This window comes from Hippoglossus stenolepis, chromosome 20 (genome assembly GCF_022539355.2).
Source record: "Hippoglossus stenolepis isolate QCI-W04-F060 chromosome 20, HSTE1.2, whole genome shotgun sequence".
Lineage (NCBI taxonomy): Eukaryota > Metazoa > Chordata > Actinopteri > Pleuronectiformes > Pleuronectidae > Hippoglossus > Hippoglossus stenolepis.
In genome coordinates, this window is record NC_061502.1 from 1,963,528 (window position 1) to 1,983,467 (window position 19,940).

At 40.1% G+C, this 19,940-nt stretch overlaps 2 protein-coding genes across 3 annotated transcripts; both read left to right on the forward strand.

The window, feature by feature from the left end:
* The first annotated feature begins 1,552 nt into the window (after positions 1 to 1,552).
* On the forward strand, positions 1,553 to 3,393 carry ndufaf4 (NADH:ubiquinone oxidoreductase complex assembly factor 4). The gene is made up of 3 exons (XM_035143302.2): positions 1,553 to 1,728; positions 1,839 to 1,924; positions 2,869 to 3,393. Exons 1-3 carry the CDS (start codon positions 1,605 to 1,607, stop codon positions 3,172 to 3,174), a joined length of 516 nt encoding a protein of 171 aa, XP_034999193.1. The 5' UTR covers positions 1,553 to 1,604; the 3' UTR covers positions 3,175 to 3,393.
* A 3,639-nt stretch (positions 3,394 to 7,032) lies between these two features.
* Positions 7,033 to 15,300, forward strand: gpr63 (G protein-coupled receptor 63). 2 transcript variants are annotated; one of them, XM_035144587.2, is made up of 3 exons: positions 7,033 to 7,297; positions 7,400 to 7,499; positions 10,854 to 15,300. In XM_035144587.2, the coding sequence occupies exon 3, from the start codon at positions 10,969 to 10,971 to the stop codon at positions 12,199 to 12,201; it is 1,233 nt and encodes a 410-aa protein (XP_035000478.1). In that variant the 5' UTR covers positions 7,033 to 7,297; positions 7,400 to 7,499; positions 10,854 to 10,968; the 3' UTR covers positions 12,202 to 15,300. The 2 variants fall into 2 exon arrangements, with proteins under 2 accessions (XP_035000478.1, XP_047194157.1); XM_047338201.1 differs by having other exon boundaries at positions 7,033 to 7,499.
* Positions 15,301 to 19,940: the final 4,640 nt, after the last annotated feature.

Genomic DNA, 19,940 nt, shown 5'->3' on the forward strand with positions numbered 1-19,940 from the left:
CACTGAAAAAAGAAGAGATGATGAACAGATATAAAAACTACTCCCATGCAAAAGGCCAACAAGAACATTAATTATTTTTCATCATTAACAGAATTGTTTCCTTTTCACAGCACTTTGTTTTTATTACAATACGGTAATTGTTACATTTTTAGTTAGAAATAAACACTCCTATCTGCCTGCCTCGTGATTTGTGTTATTCGTCAGCTCTTTTTGAATGTGGTGATTCAGCTGTTTAAGGCTCTGGTGTAACAAAGCACCATTGGCTGAGAACCTGTGGCCTTTTGTTGACTTTCATCAGCGAGTCTGACTCCACCAAGTAAGTGAAATGAAAAGAGTATCTTTCCATCCCTCTCCTCAGAAAAATGCTGTGGGTTGTTTTGTCATGATTGAGCCGATAACCATTTCCAGATGTGCTCCATACTGCTTCTTTCAGGATGAAAAGTGACCTCTGTTGTCTGGCCCAGTCGACACACTCGATGAGCAGAGAGGATGGTTGATTTATCGATTTTGTATTACTATGAATTGTGACAAACAGGCTGAGGCTCTGTTTGTGATTGTGATAAAACATGAAGCCATGAAAACATGAAGTTTGTTTTAGTTTGTTTTTATGTTGAGCCTCTTTGTGTACAAGTATGAAATACTGCCATCTGTTGGCCATGTAACTGCTCAGGTTGTAGTAATCTTTAGAATAATACCTCAGATCTTTTTGGATAATTGTTTTAGCGCTGGTATTGATAATTTGGAAGATACACTGGAAGATGTCAGTTTCACATCTTTTGATGAAATTACAAATTGATTATTAAGTGTGAATTTATGAGATTTCTACAAGTTAGACATTGACCTCTCAAATACAAAACATATTAAGCAGGGTTCAACTGGGATTCAGGAACTTTCATGTCAGATTTGACACAAGAATCATGGTAGGTCAAATTTTAAAAGTATGCAATGGCTAAAATTAAATGTCCTTAAATTGTGCTGGGAAAGAGACCTGGATCATTGTGTTGTCACAGACGGGAAACACAGTCAAAACTCATCCTTATAAGATACTAAATACATTTTACTAGACTCCCTCCAAGTTAGAGAGAAGGTGAGAACCCTCATGCATGTGATAAAAATAAAAATAAATAAATCATTTCCCTCTTCAAATATGATGTTTGGAATAAATTTATCAGTGGCAGATCTATGATTTTTGTAAATCAGGGGCCATAAAGGGCCACAATTTATACAGAGGGGCCAATAAATGCTTTTATTATCTGTATTATTATTGTTGTTGTTGTTGATATTATTGTTTGTGAGCTTTGTAATGTTTATTGTAAAGCAATTTGTTACTTGTAGTGCTTTACAAATTAAACCATTATTAATATATTATTGTCTATAAAAGAAGGGCTTTAAAGTAAGACTGTATATAATATATACCGTTTGTATTGTGTATATAATATATTTATTACAAAGTTTTATATTGCAGTTTTATAAAGCAATGTTCCATCCTTCCATCGCAGCTATTTACTGTGTTCGCCTTTTCGCCATGAAAATGACCCTCCTCGCTCGCCGTCGACAGTTTGAATAAACTTTATTGGTAGAGAGTTTTCGGCTGATGGTCAAAGATGGGGTCGCGTGTTGCTCGTATGTTCAGAAACTTCAACCTGGAGAACCGAGTGATCCGAGAAATTTCCAGAGAGAAGCCGCGGGCGGCTCCGCGACACGAGTCCAGCGCGCCGCCGTCTGAAGGTGAGCGACACGCGACCATATGTAACTGTGACTGTGTCCTCAGGGTCACAGCAGGTCCATCACACAGTGTGTTCATGCCCTGTGTGTGTGTGTGTGTGTGTGTGTTTCAGTGGTGGACACAGTGAACCAGAAGAACGACCCTCTGCTGAGCCTCCTCAGGTCTGTGTATGTGGAGTCCACGGATCCAGCAGCAGAGGTCAGACTTGTTTTTAAAGGCTGTGATGCTGCTTTGTTTGAGCTCATTTGTAACTAATGGAATAATTAGAGCTACAAAATGAACATTTCTAGTCACTTCCATCCTATTTGCTCACCACACACGTATAGTTTAACTAAAGTAGTAAAATGTCTGGGACTATTTTCAGTGGTGGATCAATCCACACTTGATACTAAAGTGAGAATTTGCTGCAGTAGGATGGTTTATGTGAGACGTCTTAGTAAACTACTGTGTGTGAGTGTGTTTGGTACTGGTATTTGGATAACAATAAAGTTGTCTGGCTCAGAAGAATACAATTAGGGACACACACACACATTAGGGTGAAACAGGAGCTGTTATCTAACCTTCACTGGGTGTGTAGCTACAGCTGTTTGTAGCTGGGTCAAATGTGTGTGTGTGTGTGTGTGTGTGTGTGTGTGACCCCACACACATTTGACATATCAGGGCACCAAAACATTGCTGTAGCTAATTTGTTACTAAGCTGGTTCCTATTTACTTTTCAGTTCAGACCTAGATTTATTTATTTATTTTCGTGTGTGTGTGTGTGTGCGCCTGCTGTAATACCTAACTCTTACAGCAGGCGTATTTGGACCAAACATGTCATATGCTGTAGGAAGAAAAAAACAAATTTAGTAATTACTAAATAGACAGCATCCTGCCCTAACTTTAAATGTTAATAATTTGGTAATTAACATGTGTTAATATGGAAATCAAAAAGTAGATTAGGGAGAGCTCAGCAGGCTTCACCTGCAGTGGTGGTGTTCTGTCGTCCTGTATCGCAATACAAGATTGAGGACATTTGCATCACACTTCTTTGGTTTCAGAATCATTACATGTTAGGAATCTCTTCACGGCTAAGTGTGTATTCAACAAAACAATAGGCTTTTTATTTCCCACTCATTTCCTTTACCTTGATCTTCCCACAGGCGTCAAAGGAGGTCACAGAGGGTAAAGAGGGAGAGCGCCGGCCGCTCAGGTACAGTTTACCAGGGGGGGCATACGGCCTGGCGGAGCTCACGGACGTTCCTAGAGGCAAACTGACCATCGCTGAGGCTCTGAAGGCCCTGAGCAGCCACCAGCAACACCCTCAGACGTGGACGCTGGAAAAGATTGCTCAGGAATATTCTCTTGACTTGAAAGACACAAAGGCTCTTGCTGAGTTCTTCATCCCCTTCCAGGTCAAGATCATACCGCCCAAGAGCGACGATGCCAGGCAGATAAACGCTTCGTAGGACTGGACTGATGGTGATCATTAGATAAGATCAAATGTTAAACTGATTTATTCATGTATGTCGATGTACTGGTATTGGGAGAGTCACCTGACCTGGAGCGGATCAGCCACAGTATCTCAAGCTCGGGGTTTGGACACAAATGACGATGAAAGAAACTATGAAAAATAATAAAATATTAATAAATACAGTGGGTCTAAGAACTCACTATCTATTGAAAAATGATTCCATCTTAATTATAGTATTTTTTCTTAGAGTCCATGTGGAGATTTTGGAAAGCTGGTGAAAATGCAACACGAGTAATTATACTCGGGAGGTCTAGAAAATGGTTGAGAAATCCGAATTCAATGGAATGTAACGTTTTTCAGAAATACACTTATTAGCGTTCCCTCCAATGGTGAGATGAAAGATGGGTATTTATCTCGTGTTTGTGTGTTTTGTGCACAGCTGGATGTGGTTAGTCAAGCTAACAACTAGCCTAGCTCCATCTAAAGTTGAGAAACATAACTACTGATGCCTCGTAAACTCAGTAATACTTGGCCTGTAGCTAGAGTCACTTCACAGAGTGGCTGGGTATTCGTAATCTTCACTATCCCCCAGATTTAAGTCATTATGCTAAGCTATTGGCTAACTACATTCAGACTCATGGGTGCAGTTTTGAGCTATTTGTACTCTAGCATTTCCATTTTATGCTACTCTACACTTTGCCTCCACTATACATTTGAACTGGAAGAGCTTAAATCTGATCCTCTTATTGAATATGATTTAAAAGTTTGATATTTATTGGAAAATGTAGCTCCACTTTGACATACTACAGCACTGCATCAGCAGTAATAATGTAAATTAAAATTACTCCAGAATATGTACATTTTCCCCACTTTCTAATTTTCTGCAAACTTTGGTAACTACTTGAGCATGTTAAAGCCCTCAAAAAGCCAATTCATTTGCCTGAAAAAAAAAAAAAATAATAATAATAATAATCCTTACAATTGCAATAGGGCCTCCCACTGTCTCCTACTGTTCGGTGCTCGGGCCCAGATGTCAAGAACACCATAGGAATCGATATAAGCAGCAGAAAACACAAGACGAGCCGTCAACAATGTTCCTTCATTTGTTATGAAAGCAACCAACCTCTTGAAAACCAGTTGGTGCAACTCGAGGGGTTTATCCCATTTGAATAAATACATTTAATAAACAACCAGCACAGAAACCAGCACATTATCAACATTTAACAGCAGCAGGTAACAGCAGCAGCTTCATATTTTACAGTAGCATCATTTCAAAGTTGAATTATGAGCCTGAATTGTAGAGGTTAGCATGATGGATAAATACAGAGTTCAAGAGAATGAGACATGACTTACCTTACACAAGGTCAGAGTGCAATAAGAAACTTTCTTCAACTTTAACAGCATTAAAGGCAGAGTCAAAAAGACAACAGCCAATCAGAGGTCTCCTGTGGAAGGTGTCCAATCAGATGTGTCCTGTTGTCCCAGCCCCAGTGGAATTATGATGGAATTAAAATTACTCCAGAATATGTACATTTTCACCACTTTCTAATTTTCTGCAAACTTTGGTAACGATTGGAGCATGTTAAAGCCCTTAAAAAGCCAATTCATTTGCCTGAAAAATAATAATAATCCTTACAATTTCAATAGGGCCTCACTGTCTCACTGTCTCCCACTCTGTTCGGTGCTCGGGCCCTAAAAATGTTTTAACTTTAATTTATTTATATAAGTCAAATGTATTAAATATGATTAATAGTCCCAGCATTATATTAAATGCAGGACCTTTACTGCAATGTAACAGTATTTACATTGTGGTTGTACTAGTCACCTCAAATACAATAATTTTGACAAACATGATGCAAAGACAACATATTTAAAGTGACTCTTCTCATCTCACTCTTGGAAAGAAAGCAAAAAATGCACATTTCCAAAATGTTGGACTATTCCTTAACTGTCCAGCAAACACCTTATTTACCCAAGGACTTTAACAGTACATTTTTGTCTAAAGAGGCAAAACAGCATCTATCATATTATTGTGTCGACCCAGTCGGCTAACACTCGAGTCATTGTAGCTCCATCAGGGCTCCAATGACAGAATCTGCTGCACTGGGTTTTTCATGAAGAAAATACATTACTATGCCATTAAGCTAAATAGCTACCACATACTGCAATGGTTGTCAAATAATGGCTCCAGGGCTGAATCCACCCTCCAAACCAAATGATGTGACCTCAGACAAAGGTTTTTAAATTCATAACAAAACCTCTAGATCAGGCCAAGGACCCCCAAACTGGTGGAGAGATGGAGCAGGGACCCCTACTATATATATTGTATAAAATTGTGTTTTATATTAAACTGGGCCTAGTGACATGTATAAACATAGCTACTCTGTTATTTTGCATTCAATACTAAGCTATTCAAATATTACACAGGTTCATATATTCATGTTTTTAATTTAAACGTGCAAGGTACAGGGTGGCCGTGCCACTGCCATTTATAAACATACATCTTGCATACAACACTGAGCTATTAAAATAATTCACAGATTCATGTTTTTATTTTAAACATTCATGTAGAAGGGACAGTGAATCCTCAAGCCATCTGTGGATGGCACACATACTCCCACATTAGTGAGATGTCTGTCCCTGATGAGTAGCACACAACTTATCTAACCTCCGGATGGAGGTTGTCAGGCAGAGGGTCATATCAGCCTCACAATATGTTGGATGCATGTTAATGTGTATTTAAAGACATTTAAATTTGTGGGGAAAGAATTGGTTGGAAATAAAATTAAAAATTAAAAAAATATAAAAAATTGTCTAATCAACCAAAAATTTTGCGGACCCCGTGTTGAAGACCTCTGCTCTAGATAATCAGTCATGTATCTACTGTAGATAATGTGAGTACTGTGATGATTATCTTCTTATTTGATGTGTGGTCATGCAAATGAATATTAAGTGTTATTAGTGTTTTGTTGAAATCACATATTCACAAACTGAATACACAGTAAATAATATGACTTAAACAATAACAAGCTCCATTTGTCATTTTACCACCTTTAACAGAGATACATGACCAAATAAGTACTTCCTTCATCCGAAGCCGCGCCCACTTTGTCCAACCCCGTCAATCAGACGACGAATAAAAGGGGCGTATCCTAATAAAAGTCCACATTTCAGCAATATAATTGGCTCCTGTAGGTGTCAGTCATCACAGAATACAAAGCTGCGTCAAACCAACCAAAGAGAGCGTGAAAACCGCCGGAAGCTGCATTTTTCTTCTTTCACAATAAAATGTTAGAGCAATGAGCAGAAATTGGCCAGAACCACCTATTAGTATCAGTTTACTCCCTTAATTTTTTTTTTTATACAAATGTCTCCTTCTTATGTCTTTTACCACTTTTAATTTATTTATTCTGCTCTTAATCTCTTTTATTTTTGCTTAAACAATGTCTTAAACTGCGCGTTCTGATTTGCAGTTGATTTCTTTAAATTTCGTCTCTGTGTTGTCTTTAATGACCCTGAAACTGCACATTGAATCTACCTCTGTGGTACCATACGGTAAAACGTCTCGTGCCATCTTACTCCAAGATTACAGTTAAACAATATATAATATAGTTCAAAGTATAAAACATTAGTCTTATAAATACAAGTAAAAAAACAAATATACACTATTATTTATTTTTTATGCATATGTATTCACCACACAATGCTGTCTTTTCACAGTCTATATATATTTGTTTTCAACTATTTCTTGTGTATATATGTATATTTTCATAAAAACGGGGGAAAGACGTTTATGTTGAAGGTCCAAACAGGAAGTGGCGCCTGTCTCCCTGGTGCTGCTGCGGGTATCGAACAGTGAGGGCAGTGTGCCCCAGTGTGTTGATGGTGGTGTCTCCGGCTCCACGCAGTGTTCAGTGAGCTACATGTGTGTTACGTGTGTGTGTGTGTGTGTGTAGGATGAGCCGCTCACACGTCGCAGCTGCATGAAGAGAAGGAGATAGAAGCGGCTGAACAACACGAGCTCCACTGGCGAAGCGGCGCCGCCTCGCTCCTGCTCCCCCGGAAACAAAGCGACACCAGGCGAATGCGGATTTCACTTTTCCTCCGGCTCCATCTGTGTAGGTGGAGGCTCCGGCGGCTGTCGCACTGTTGATCAAACACACGGCCTCGCACACGGCTCCACGCCTCGGATTGAAACCCTCTCTGCTCTTGTTCTGCAGAGCCGCGGTTCGTGGGGTGGACTTCGAGCGGGAGGAGACCTCTTTGCCGTCGGTGAGATGCACCGTGTGGAGGACTGAGCCTCATGGGAGAACGAAGCAGGTGAGATCAGCGAGGAGCCATCCGAAACCCGAGCCAGCTGGGTGTCCTGTTATTGTTCACTGGCGTGTTGTTAACAGGGCGACACCATGATGGGCTCCTGGGTGTAAACACACTGTGTCGTCTGCTAACATGTCAACTCTCCACGGACGCTCAGTGTGTCCTCGGAGATTTGATGGAGCAGCATAGAGACAGTGTTTGTATGACTGTAAGTTTCAGAAACATGTCACACATGTGATGGGGTGGGATGGAGGGAGGGCCTGCTCTGGAGGAGGTGTCATTCTGATTGGCAGTGATTGTATTCCTCCAAAAATCACAAGACCCCTGAGTTTATTCCACATGCGTGTGTGTGTGCATCAGCTGTTGAGTGTGATAGAGGTGATTTGCCTGAATCATCATGGGTCTGTCACATATGGCAACCAGCGAGCTCATCAGGGTTATTATTGTCAGAAGCCTGCACTGATCTAAGTGTTCCTTTCTTTAACACACATCAAACTTAATACAACATTTATCAGCTGGAATAATCAATGCTAAATGTTGACTTTTAAATGCCACTGGATTTAAAGCTTCAATATATTTAGACTTTGAATATCTACGCATCTCTGTCGAGATCAAATCCCCCACTTCGAACATTTCAGAAGTCTTCAACCGCTCAAATCAGATTTTGAAGTTTGCCAGTTTTGCAAATCAGTGCATAAGTAAACATTTTGTAATACTGTGTAGTCAAGTTACTAAAATTTGTAATTTTTTTATCTTAAAACTTGCGTTAAATGGAAAAAAAGGTCTAGATGCCAACATTGAATTGATTAGTGTTTGACTGCATTATGAGGAATTCGCAGTCAAAAATTATGAGGAATTTTGAAACAAATTTAAAGGTGCTACGTAACGTTTTTTTTCACACAGCCCATGACAACATTGGCAGCTGTTATACTTTCCAATCTGGCATAAAAGTTTCGGCTTGTGCATCAGACTTCATCCCATTACTCGTCAACATCTGTCCACATATGTGGAACGTATCGCCCGTGGTAACTCCTGTGGTTTCATTTCTCTTCTACTGAAGTTAGCATGCTAACCAGCTAGTGTCATCTTTCCAATTAGCAAGAAGTCGTGCTGCTGAGATTGTGTATTAAAACCTCTCGTCTCTTAAGCACAACAATGGCCGAAGCTCTTTGTGAGAGACCATCACTCCCACCTGCCTCCCACAAGAAACTGTGTTTGGTGGCAAAACCATTAACCCATGTAGCCAAACTATAAGCTGTAGATTTAAAATTCTTCAGTTCATTTACAGTGCCTGTGAATGAAAAGCTAACTTAAACACAGTTGCGTTTTAAAGCTACAGTCTTTTCCTTATCCACCACTTCTTTAAAGGCTTCCTCTCATTCCATCTCGAATGGTTTGGATTCCTAGTTATCTGCTCAGCATGGCTTCTTAGTTTTTGACTATGATGTAACTAATCATCTCCATGAAATCTTTTACATTTCAATATGCAGAAATCATATAGAGAGACATATATATCCGCTTTGCTTAACAGTAACAACGCTGCTCTGAGGTGAACCAGTACATGAACTCGGGAATTTTTTCAGTATACACCATCAAAGACTTACTTCAGCAGCAACCCTGTTTCTCCTAACTCTTCTTCCAAGCTATTTAAGGTGAGGGTCTGTGGCTAAGAAGCTCTCAGGATGCTCTCTATACAATTCTCAGTTGCATGATTGCGTTGCCACCGTCTTTCAGAACGCCAAGTACCCGATCATCCATTTTTACTGCAGGTTTACTTGATTGCTTGGAGGCTTAAGTGGCTATTTTAACATTTTAGGTCACGCCGCCTCCAAAGGAAAGGAATGAGATGTGGCATTATATCCCCTGTTATGGCAGAGTGCTGCACGGTATGTTCAGAATTGGGTTCCACAAAGCCCATGACCTTAGAAAATGAGTTTGTAAGTATGTGAGGTGAATGGAGCCGGAACTAGGCCAAAGTGAAACCCGCTTCTTCACGAGGTCTCCATTGGGATGAAGCAGTAGGTATTATTGAAGCAGACAATACACCAGGAGAATAGAGCAAACTGAACTTGGCGGCTGCCGGCCTGTTTATCTCCGTACTACAGCTTTTCTCTCGACTGTCTTGGGGACATGTGATAACACTATCATAGCTACATTTGCAGCCAACCCATGTTTAAGCATGGACAGTTGCTGTTGTCCCAAAAATTGACTGAATATCTATTTCCTTGATTTCCTTTAAATTATTAATGAAGTAATGAAACCACATAATTTATGTGGAAAAGTACTCACAGTACAAATGGACTCTTTCTATGGCTTGTGTTTACGATTTGGCATTAGTCTCTTAGTCACTGTTAATGATACCAGGCAGTCTGAAATAAACAGTGTCCGTGTTTATACAAGTGATAAGGTTTTATTGCACTATTTGACTTGTCTCCAGTTGAACACTGGCTGTTTTACTGGCAGCGGGTGAGAAAAGCAGTTAACAGGATTTGTTTTCACATTTCAGTCTAATAAAAGATTCATGTGAACAAATGCTTTTAATTTCTACTTTAGTTCATATTCTATTTCACCTTATTGTTAAAATACAATTATTACATTTCTGTCTTGAGGAAAAAATGAAAAGATGAATGGCAAACTCGTGTCTGTGTGTCGAATAGAAATAAATAAGAGCTCAAGTGCACAACTCCTAAAATAACAAAGTGGGATTTTTACCAATCTGCATGGTTTAAAGAAATGAGTAAGCCTTGTAAGTCAGTGTTGTAGTTGTAGGTAGCTGTATTTTGTAACTGTATATTCAGGCTTGTTGTGTCCACCTAGGCTAAGCATGTCCTCTTACTTAAGGCCAGTTCATGGTTCGGCTTGCTCTCAGCCGGACGTGCGAATGTGGACACAGACTCCTGACAACAAAAAATGCTCCTTCATTTGTTGTGCTCTTTAAAAAAAAAAGAAGAATGAACAGTTTGTGTGACCCCCTAAAATGAATAGGTCTATTAATATAAGTACATTTTTGTGCAGTGTGCTGGTTCCACGGTTCATTTAAACTTTAATCATAACAATTTTATTTAATCCATCATGCTTCCAAAATACAAAACCGTTACTATAAATTGAACAAATTAGAATTAGCTGTTTGTTAAAGGAAGGGTAGTTTGCATGCAAATCAATGGAAATTTGCTACAACACAAATTAAAACGCTTTAAAACAACATTAGCATCTAGACTTTGTGTTTTGTGTCAGTACTAATAATGGAGATTGGTGGTATGAATTAATTGGGGAGATCAAATTAGGGGTATTTTGGTGAATTGAACTTTTATTATATTTCTTTTCTCTGTATTCACTACATTTTTGTTTATTTCTTAGGGTCCCACAGCCATGAAGACGCCGCCATGTTGCATTGAGCTGGGAATACCTGCATCCACAGCACCATGTTTGGGATGAGCTCACCAGCAACAATGGTTGCTCACCCTGGGGAAGAATGGTACACTCCACTACTGCCCCCCCTCCAGAGGCAAGGGACATCAACATCAGTCTCTGCTGCCTCTATACGGGGCTGCTGAACTTATCTGAGAGGCTGGCGATGGAGAACATCTCCATGGCGAACCTTTCCCTGGGCTCCCGCTCGCCCCTGGAGCCGGTCATGCCAACAGCGGAGGCCCAGAGGAGTCTACAGGGTGTCGGCCTCCCTCTGCAGGTCTTCTTTTGCTCTGTTATGGTTGCCATCCTGCTGGTGGCACTGTTGGGAAATGTGGTGGTGTGCCTGATGGTGTACCAGAGATCTGCCATGCGCTCGGCCATTAACATCCTCCTGGCAAGCCTGGCATTTGCAGACATGATGCTGGCCATCCTGAACATGCCCTTTGCTCTGGTTACTGTGGTGACCACCAACTGGATTTTTGGAGACGTTTTCTGTCGAGTGTCGGCCATGCTCTTTTGGTTCTTTGTGATGGAAGGCGTGGCTGTACTGCTTATAATAAGCATAGATCGCTTTCTTATTATTGTCCAGAAGCAAGATAAGCTGAGCCCACAGAGAGCTAAAGTGCTTATAGTGGTCACATGGGGACTATCATTCATTTTCTCGTTCCCCCTGGCGGTTGGCTCCCCTCCCCTTCAGATCCCCCCCAGGGCCCCTCAGTGTGTATTTGGCTACAGCATTGAGCCTGGCTACCATGCCTATGTATTGATCCTAATGTTAGTCTTCTTCTTCATGCCTTTCATGGTCATGCTATACACATTCATGGGGATCCTGAACACCATCCGCCACAATGCCATCCGCATCCACAGCCACCCAGACAGCATCTGTCTAAGCCAGGCCAGCAAACTGGGTCTGCTGAGCCTCCAGAGGCCCTTCCAAATGAATATAGACATGAGCTTCAAGACCCGTGCCTTCACCACCATCCTCATCCTCTTCTCCGTGTTTACAGTGTGCTGGGCACCCTTCACTGCCTATAGCCTGGTAACTACCTTTAGCGATGGGTTCTACCACAAAGACAGCTTTTTTCAAATCAGCACATGGGTCCTGTGGTTGTGCTACCTCAAGTCAGCCCTCAACCCTCTCATTTACTACTGGCGGATCAAGAAGTTCCGCGATGCCTGCCTTGATCTGATGCCCAAGTACTTTAAGTTTCTTCCTCAGCTGCCAGGAAACACGAAGCGGCGCATACAGCCAAGCGCAGTCTATGTGTGCGGAGAGCATCGCTCTGTGGTTTGAAGTAAAATCCACACTCAAACACTTAAATCTTTACATACTGTACTGTATTTGCCTGTTTTGCTGTTTGGTGGTAAACTTCTCTTAGCAGGTGTTCAGACAGAAAGTAGCACTGCATTAAAAAAGGCATGGGGCAGGGTTAATGTGGGTGTGTTGCTACAGGGCGCAGGTGAAATGCAATCTACAAAGTCCAGTTTGAAGCAAACATCTATGAGTTTCAAAGCTTGTTTGATTCCAAAACACTGTTCAGTGATAAAAAATTGTTTTTAAATCAGGGCATTACAATTTAGAAGTAGGCTGGGTTTTCTTTGATACCCATTCTGTTACAATATCTGAGATTCTTCACCTATAGAAAAAATCTATATATTTTAATACCCAATTTTGATGAATATTTTTTTTTTTGTTTGACAAAAGAAGATACTTGAGAATTGTTTTATCATATAGTCAGCTGTAGGATATAGATTTTTTTTTTTTTTTTTAAACCCATCCCTTAGAGAAACCATCTTCTCCTGCATCTTGCCAATATTGACATAATTATATGACGCTGTTACTCACAGTGGAAGTGTGCAGGGTATTGTGTGCTATATGTCTGATTGGCTGGATGATGTGCTGTGTTGCAGCAAAAGTTGAGTCAGGGTCAACCTTTTTGCTGGACAACCTTGCATTTTTGCTGGAACCCTCATAAGAACAGTGTTTAATGCTGTGCTAATTTTAGTCTGACTCACCATTTTTGCACTGATGCTCAGAAACAGTCAGGGTGTATGTTAAGATTCGTGGTAGCCATGGAATATCTGGGGGTCAAAAGCAACTGGACTCTCCATGTGCAAAATGTTTTAGTGTTCAGTCAGAGGCTTCACTTTCTGGTGAAAGCTTCAATTCATTTCTCTCATTGTGGTGGTGATGTTCAGTACCCCATGGCTGGACTGAAACTTGTTTTAGAATCATGCTATATTTTCTATAATATCAGATTAGTCTGGTGAGTATGATTGGTCTATTGATATTTTTTACACTTAAATACTTGATGCCAAATGTAACTTTTTTTCTGGACCGCAGTGAAAGTCCAGTTTTCTATTAAAGCTGGGCATACACTGTACGATTTTAGAAATGCTGTTGTTAAATTCCAACTCGTACTGTGCGTGTTAATCGTCTGCAATTGAGATGTTGTGGGTTTGTTAGCGTTGGGATAACTAGACATACAGTAGTTTTATACTTTCATAATCTCCTTTGAGTAGGTTTATCCTATAAAATTTAATATTTATTAGTAATGGGAGATAGATAGTTTACAGGTTTACCTTTTGACACCCCCTCAATAACCTGTGCAGTCAGCCCTCACCAAAATGACAGTACACTGTTGCGAGGTGCACACTCTCCTTAAAAGGAAGGATAAGAGAAGTTTACTACAATGGTTGGTTAATCCGTGCCGGTACCACACCACGAGTACATCTCAATCTCTCAATTTCTCCATGTCAACAGATTCGCCAGGCGCATCCTGTCACCAGTTTGCCATATGTGCACAGTCACGCTCCCTGCGCACTGAACCTTTAACTGCGCTTTGAATAGGGCCCTATGTTCTTATTGACTAGTAATCGCAAACGTTTCCACCACAGTGTGGCCTCAATCAGAGTCAGTGCATACAGTGCATGTCAAACTAAAGCTCATTATAGAGGTTACATCATGTGATCAAGTGAAACGTTTCATCTCTCATCCAAGAGGCTTCTTCAGTTCAGTTCACTGTCTCTGTGTTTGCCACTTCACGCCATCAGGAAAAAAGGCACAGAGACGGAGGGACCGACTCGCGGCTCTGCTTCAACTGTGCGAGACGATGAAGTCAGCCGACCAAAAATTGTCAGAAATGTATCGGTGCATAAATTTCCACCCTGTGCAGTGCACAGCAAACATTGCACGACAAAGCTGAAAATGGAGTCATACGACTCAGAAATCAGGGCAAAAACGGGCTTAAATCGTACAGTGTGTGTCCAGCTTTAGAGTGTGTGAAGATTGAGATCAGGTCATTGTATATCAAGTGTCAACTCAAAGGCAACTGTGCTGGCTGTTTTGTCTCTTAGCAGAACAAAGATTGAGTACATTTGTCTTTGATTTAGTGCTGTACTGGAAAGAATGCATTGCAGAAGAGGGAAACCAACTGTCCACATACAGCTTTAGTGATCTTCAATTAAAGCTTCAATAATAGAGCTGGGTAATTGAAGGTGTTTGATACTAGTTCCAGTGAAATCCCTGAGTGAAAACAAGTTCCCCAATGTTAAATGTGTAAACATAAGCAGCCATACAAGATTTTTGCCTTATAGTCAAAATTTTACAAAATTACTACTGAAATCAGGAAGTACCGGGTCAATGAGAGATTCAGCAAGATAATTATGACATTGATTATTGACAATACTTGACTGTTTTTAATACTTTGTTAGACTTCATAGTTATTTTGCTCCAGGGATATTCAAGTAGATCAGCCAGCCCTACTCATAGACCAGAATGCATTGCAGCAACATGACTTTTAATGCCAAGAATACAGTCACGGATAAACTTGCTCTCTTGCTCTTATGCTGTCACTCTAGCTATGGTTCTTTTTCCACCTACTCATCCCACAGAACGCACTTTGTCTCAGAGTGTCGCTCTGGGTAATAACAGAAAGCTTTAAGTGAAGTTGTCAACTAGGAAACATAAAAAGAATGAAACCACTTTATAATTGCTGGAATGCACTGAATGGCACCGACCATGCAGGAGTATCCACAAATGAATTGTAACTTTAATATTGAGCTAAAAAGAAAACACGGGCGCTGTTGGATTTGACATGATCACATCTTTTCTTGCCACTGGAATCATGAGTCGAGGGGAAAGGACAGTTTGTTTTAGCTGTGTACAAGTTGTTATACAGGGCATGTAAATTAACAGCTTAAATGGAGTTGGGATGTGGTCAGAAAGTGGCCATGACCCATTTGAACATGTTTGAATTTCAATGTTTTTGGATGTGCCTATTGATTAGTCCACTTGCCAGTCAGAATGCTGCTATATCTGGTGAAAATGTGCAATTTCAGTGTACTGTACTGTTGAATGTAATAAAGAAATAGACATTTCTTACCTTGGTAACCGGTCTGAAGTGGGCTCTTTGTTGCATGTGTTGTGGATCAATCTTTGTCAAGCCATGAAGTCATGTAAAATAATAGAAAGTAAAAAAGTAAGTGATAAATCACATCACTGATGGTTCGGAATAAGTAGTTTTGAAACAGGCCACAATGCAACACAATGCTAGATTAAAACAAATAAACAGTTTTAATGTTATGGCTGACTGGAGTTGACTAGGAGACGACCTACTTATGTCAGCTTTGGGTTATACCTGCTGTTCCACTATGTCACTCAGTGTCAACCTAGACTTTCTTTAATCTGTCTTTCTGAAAAACAATTAACATTTTCATGTTGTTTATTTTACATGGATAAATCTATATACCATAAACACTTGCTGAAAACTTGAACTTCGTTTACATACAGCTCTCGTTGCTACTTTTTTGTCCATGATATATCAACTTAAAATCTTTTTAGTGGATCTCTGCAGTGTAAAACATTGTGTTCATTTTGAACAGACAGAAAAGAAATGATGGAACAATGATATTGGATTATTTTCTAATTTGCCAGCCTTTTCTCCATAAACATAAACCAGCACTGGAACAGAGATTTGTCAAGATTAGATTGCAAAACCATTTTTGAGTTCCCTCCAGCCATGCCTATTTTACATTTTGTTTTCTTGTTCCAGCTATTAGAATATCAAATTTCTCTGAGCATCATCGATTATAGTCACTTCTACTTCGGTCAGGTGAAAGAAGAAATCTCAGATACTGATGTACATTTTGTAATTTGATTGGTCAAACCAGACAGTGTGGTTATTTTACCCATAAGTATCTTAATATAACAGGTCTTTGTAAGAGCAGCATTTTGTCTTGTTATGGGTTGATAATCCTGGAAGCCATTAAGAGCAGGCTACACTTTAAAAATATGGAACCAATACATCCCACCCCCTTCCATCGGACCTCTTGTCAAAGCTCCACCCCCAAATCCCTTGGACGCACACTTCCTACTGCTAGAAACCGACTTTTCCGTGACTGGCTCGCTGACTTCTGGCTGTTATCTCTGCTTTAGAGGTTTATGTCTCTCTGGCTTGTGAAGACTTCGGTCATTCACAATGAGAACACCTGCAGACTTTATTTCTTTCCTTTTTTATGACGACTTTGTTTATTGATGGCTTTCAGGAAGGGAAGAGGATTTTAACAGGTAAGATAAGAAGTGTTTCAGAAACAAAATACCAACGCTACCTTTAAGGCCTCGACACATCAGGATTAGAAATGGAAAAAAACATGCTGGGCCCAAGTTAACACAGCTGAGATTCCAGAACTATATCTCACCTTTCACTTTTATTTAAACCTCTCCAGTAGGAAATGTAATCCACTAAAAGAGCGACATTTGTTGTGACAGCAGCTCATGTGAGGTGCACATCTTTTGAGTAAACTGTTGGACTGTTAGCACCCAGGTTAGGCTGATGGCTTTGTAAGCTCATTGGCTCAGAGAGCTTTGACTTCATAGGCTGAAAAAAGGTGTCCAATGGTAAACAAAATGTGAAGGTAAACAGAGCAGCAGTGGTTGAAGACACAGCAGTTCACCATTTGCTCTGTATTAGTCACTGCCCCATGAACATCTTCCATTTGACACCAAATTTGTTTACATGAACATTAATATCTCTATATAAACCTAAATATAAGCGGGATACAGAGGCATGTACACATGATCCATATTTGTGTTTCCAGCTTTGATATGGGACAATAATGTGTCATTGTTGTATGACACAAGGCTATAGAAAATGATCTGGTTTTGCTTTAGCAAAGTTAAAAAAGAAACAAAATGTACCTGATGCAAATCATCAGCTGCTTACCTCATATCTGATTCATTTTGCTTTTGCATTTCAAAGCATATCTGCATTTAAAAACATCATTACTGTTGGTGTAAGGCCTCCTGTTTGCCTGGTGTTTACGTGACGCCTCTGTGCAAGCTCTGCGTTAATTATCCTCCTCCCAGCGCATCACCTGTGTCTCCTCTTTCCACTCAGGGACTTCACTTCCTGCCATCGTCTCTGCTGAATGCTTTTGCGAGGGCGACACACGCCCGCCGTGCGTTTATGCATCACTCCTCCACACGGTGATTTCACGGGGGCCTGCCACTCACACTCCTCAGTCGAGTGAACAGCGTGCTGTGAAATGCAGCAAGTAGTAGTGGTGAATACCAGGGAGCTGCACCCGCTGCTGTGCCTGACAACCAGCCTCAGGTCTGTTTCCAGTCTCACAGATCTGTTGTTTTGTGAAGGAAGTGTGAGCTCACGTCCCTGCTCTCAATGTCCTGCACTACAGGTGTTAGGGGAAAAAGGGAACGTGTATTCATATTTTCTGTTGGTTTATGGTCATTCATTTCTGGTATTTATTGAGCTTATATTCATAAATTGACTGCACAGGAAAGCCCAGGACCATGTCAGGGGATTTCTTTGGAAAATCCAGAAATGCAGATTGATGGGGAACAGTGGCTCGGGGGTAAGCTCTCTGTAATCATGAAAAACATTTGCATATTTCTTATCCAGCCGTGCAGATGCTTTTGACTTCATGCATCCAGTGAATGAAGGTGTCTCTGCAATTTCTGCCTCCACCTTGGTGTTTGGGTGGAGGCAGAAATTGATTCTCTGTGTATTGAAAATGACATTTAACAAATTCAAATGTGCATAATTCTCACGCTCATAAACTACATTTCAAAGGTTTTTTTCTTATCTGAGCTCTACACTCCGCCGTGGTGACTGCTTTCTACATTGAGTCTGACTCTGGAACACAATTTGAACCTTGGACATTTGCACAAAAAGCCTCTTAAATAACTACCAACCCCTGAAGCCCTTTGTAGAAATTCAACCACAGTCTAATTTAAATAAATGAGAAGCTGCATCTTCATCAACAAATAACACAATCCTAGCATCTGTTAGAAAGAGGTAAATGTGATTGAAAACAAAATTTTTCTCAGTATGTTAAATTGTATTTTCGATAATCGAATTCAGATATATGACTGAATGATATGGAGTTTATCAAAGCATTTCCCCATTTGTATGGTTTGCACTAATGAGTACAAAGTAAGGACATGAATGTGACACAACCCATATTCCTTACCCTAAACTAAATGCATTATGGGATACTTAACCTGACCACACATGGTTAAATCTAACCAGTTCAATTAAATTGTATTGGTGGTAAATCACAACACACATAATCTCAAGGCACTTTACATAAGGTTGAGACCTCACAATAACAGAACCTGACTCGATGTGTGCGTGTGTATGTATGTGTGTGAACCTATTTTTCTTACGTCTTTAAGACCTTCCCCAGCATAAACACTGGCCTTGTCAGGACCAGTCTATGGTCAGGACCAGTAGCAAAACATAATTTTTGAGGTCCTGATTAAGATTCGGGTTAAGATATGAATTGTGGTTAGGTTAAAGTTAGGGGTAGGCATTAATAAGTCATGGTAAAGGTTAGAGATAAGGTTTTGGTTAGGCTGTCCACGATGAATAGAAATCAATGCAAAGCTCTCATTAGAATAAGTAAACAAATACTTGTGTGTGTGAGTCTGTGTTTGCAGGGGGGCGTCTGCCTTGACTGGTTGGGTTGAGCGGAGAGACAAATGCACTATGTTGGCCGCTCTGCCAGTGACAGTGTAACAGAAAAACTGGTTTGGCCCATTCATTTTGAAAGAGTAACAGTCAACTCCCATCACTCAGCCAGCCAACCACATGTGTAACGTCATCATGAACTCCACTCTATCAACTAACTAAATAATATGGGTGGCTGTGGCTCAGGGGTTAGAGCTGTAGCACTCTAACCAGAAGGTCAGCAGTTTGATCCCAGTCTTCCCCTTTTTCCTAATGCCGAAGTGTCCTTGGGCAAGATACTGAACCCCAAATCGCCCCTTCTCATAGAGAAAGGTGCTGCACATAGATGCACTGTATGAATGTGTGTGTGAATGTAAGACTAGAAAAGTGCTATTTAAAAACAGAAATAACATTTAATGTGCTAAGTATCAGATCTATTCTGGATGTGTCAGAAATAGATTTTAGAGGCCGGGTGGCAAAGAGCCGGAAAACCATCTATCATGTGATTCAGTGAAAGCAGCCGCACAGTGTTTCAGTTAGAATGTAAAGAATCGAATGTTGTTTGTTCCACATTGGACACTTAAATACAACATTTTAATCCTGAATGAAAATTATTTAAAAATCATTTCAAAACTTTATCTTTCTTATAAAAAAACAAAGTCTAAAACTACCTGTTGCATGTGTAATGCATTTGATGAAGGGTTTTATTATATACTGTCTAAATCTAATCTTAGTGTGAAATTTGACTGTGAAAATGTTATTGCACATTTTAATGTGGATTTAAAGAATGTATTAAGACTCTACAATTTTAAAGATACAAAAAAAGTAACAAAACTTTCCAAATGTACAAAGAACTGACTTTTAAATGAGCAGTTCCCTCCTCTTTCTTCTATTTATCCCCCTTTATATTCATGTTATATATAATGTTTTTATATATTGTGTGTATGTACGCCCTTATTTTCCTAATTAATATTTATTTATCTGCATGACTGCTTATTTTACTGTACTGTCACTTTACCTGGATATTTTCTGTGTTGAGCGCACATCTGCAATGTGTGTTTAT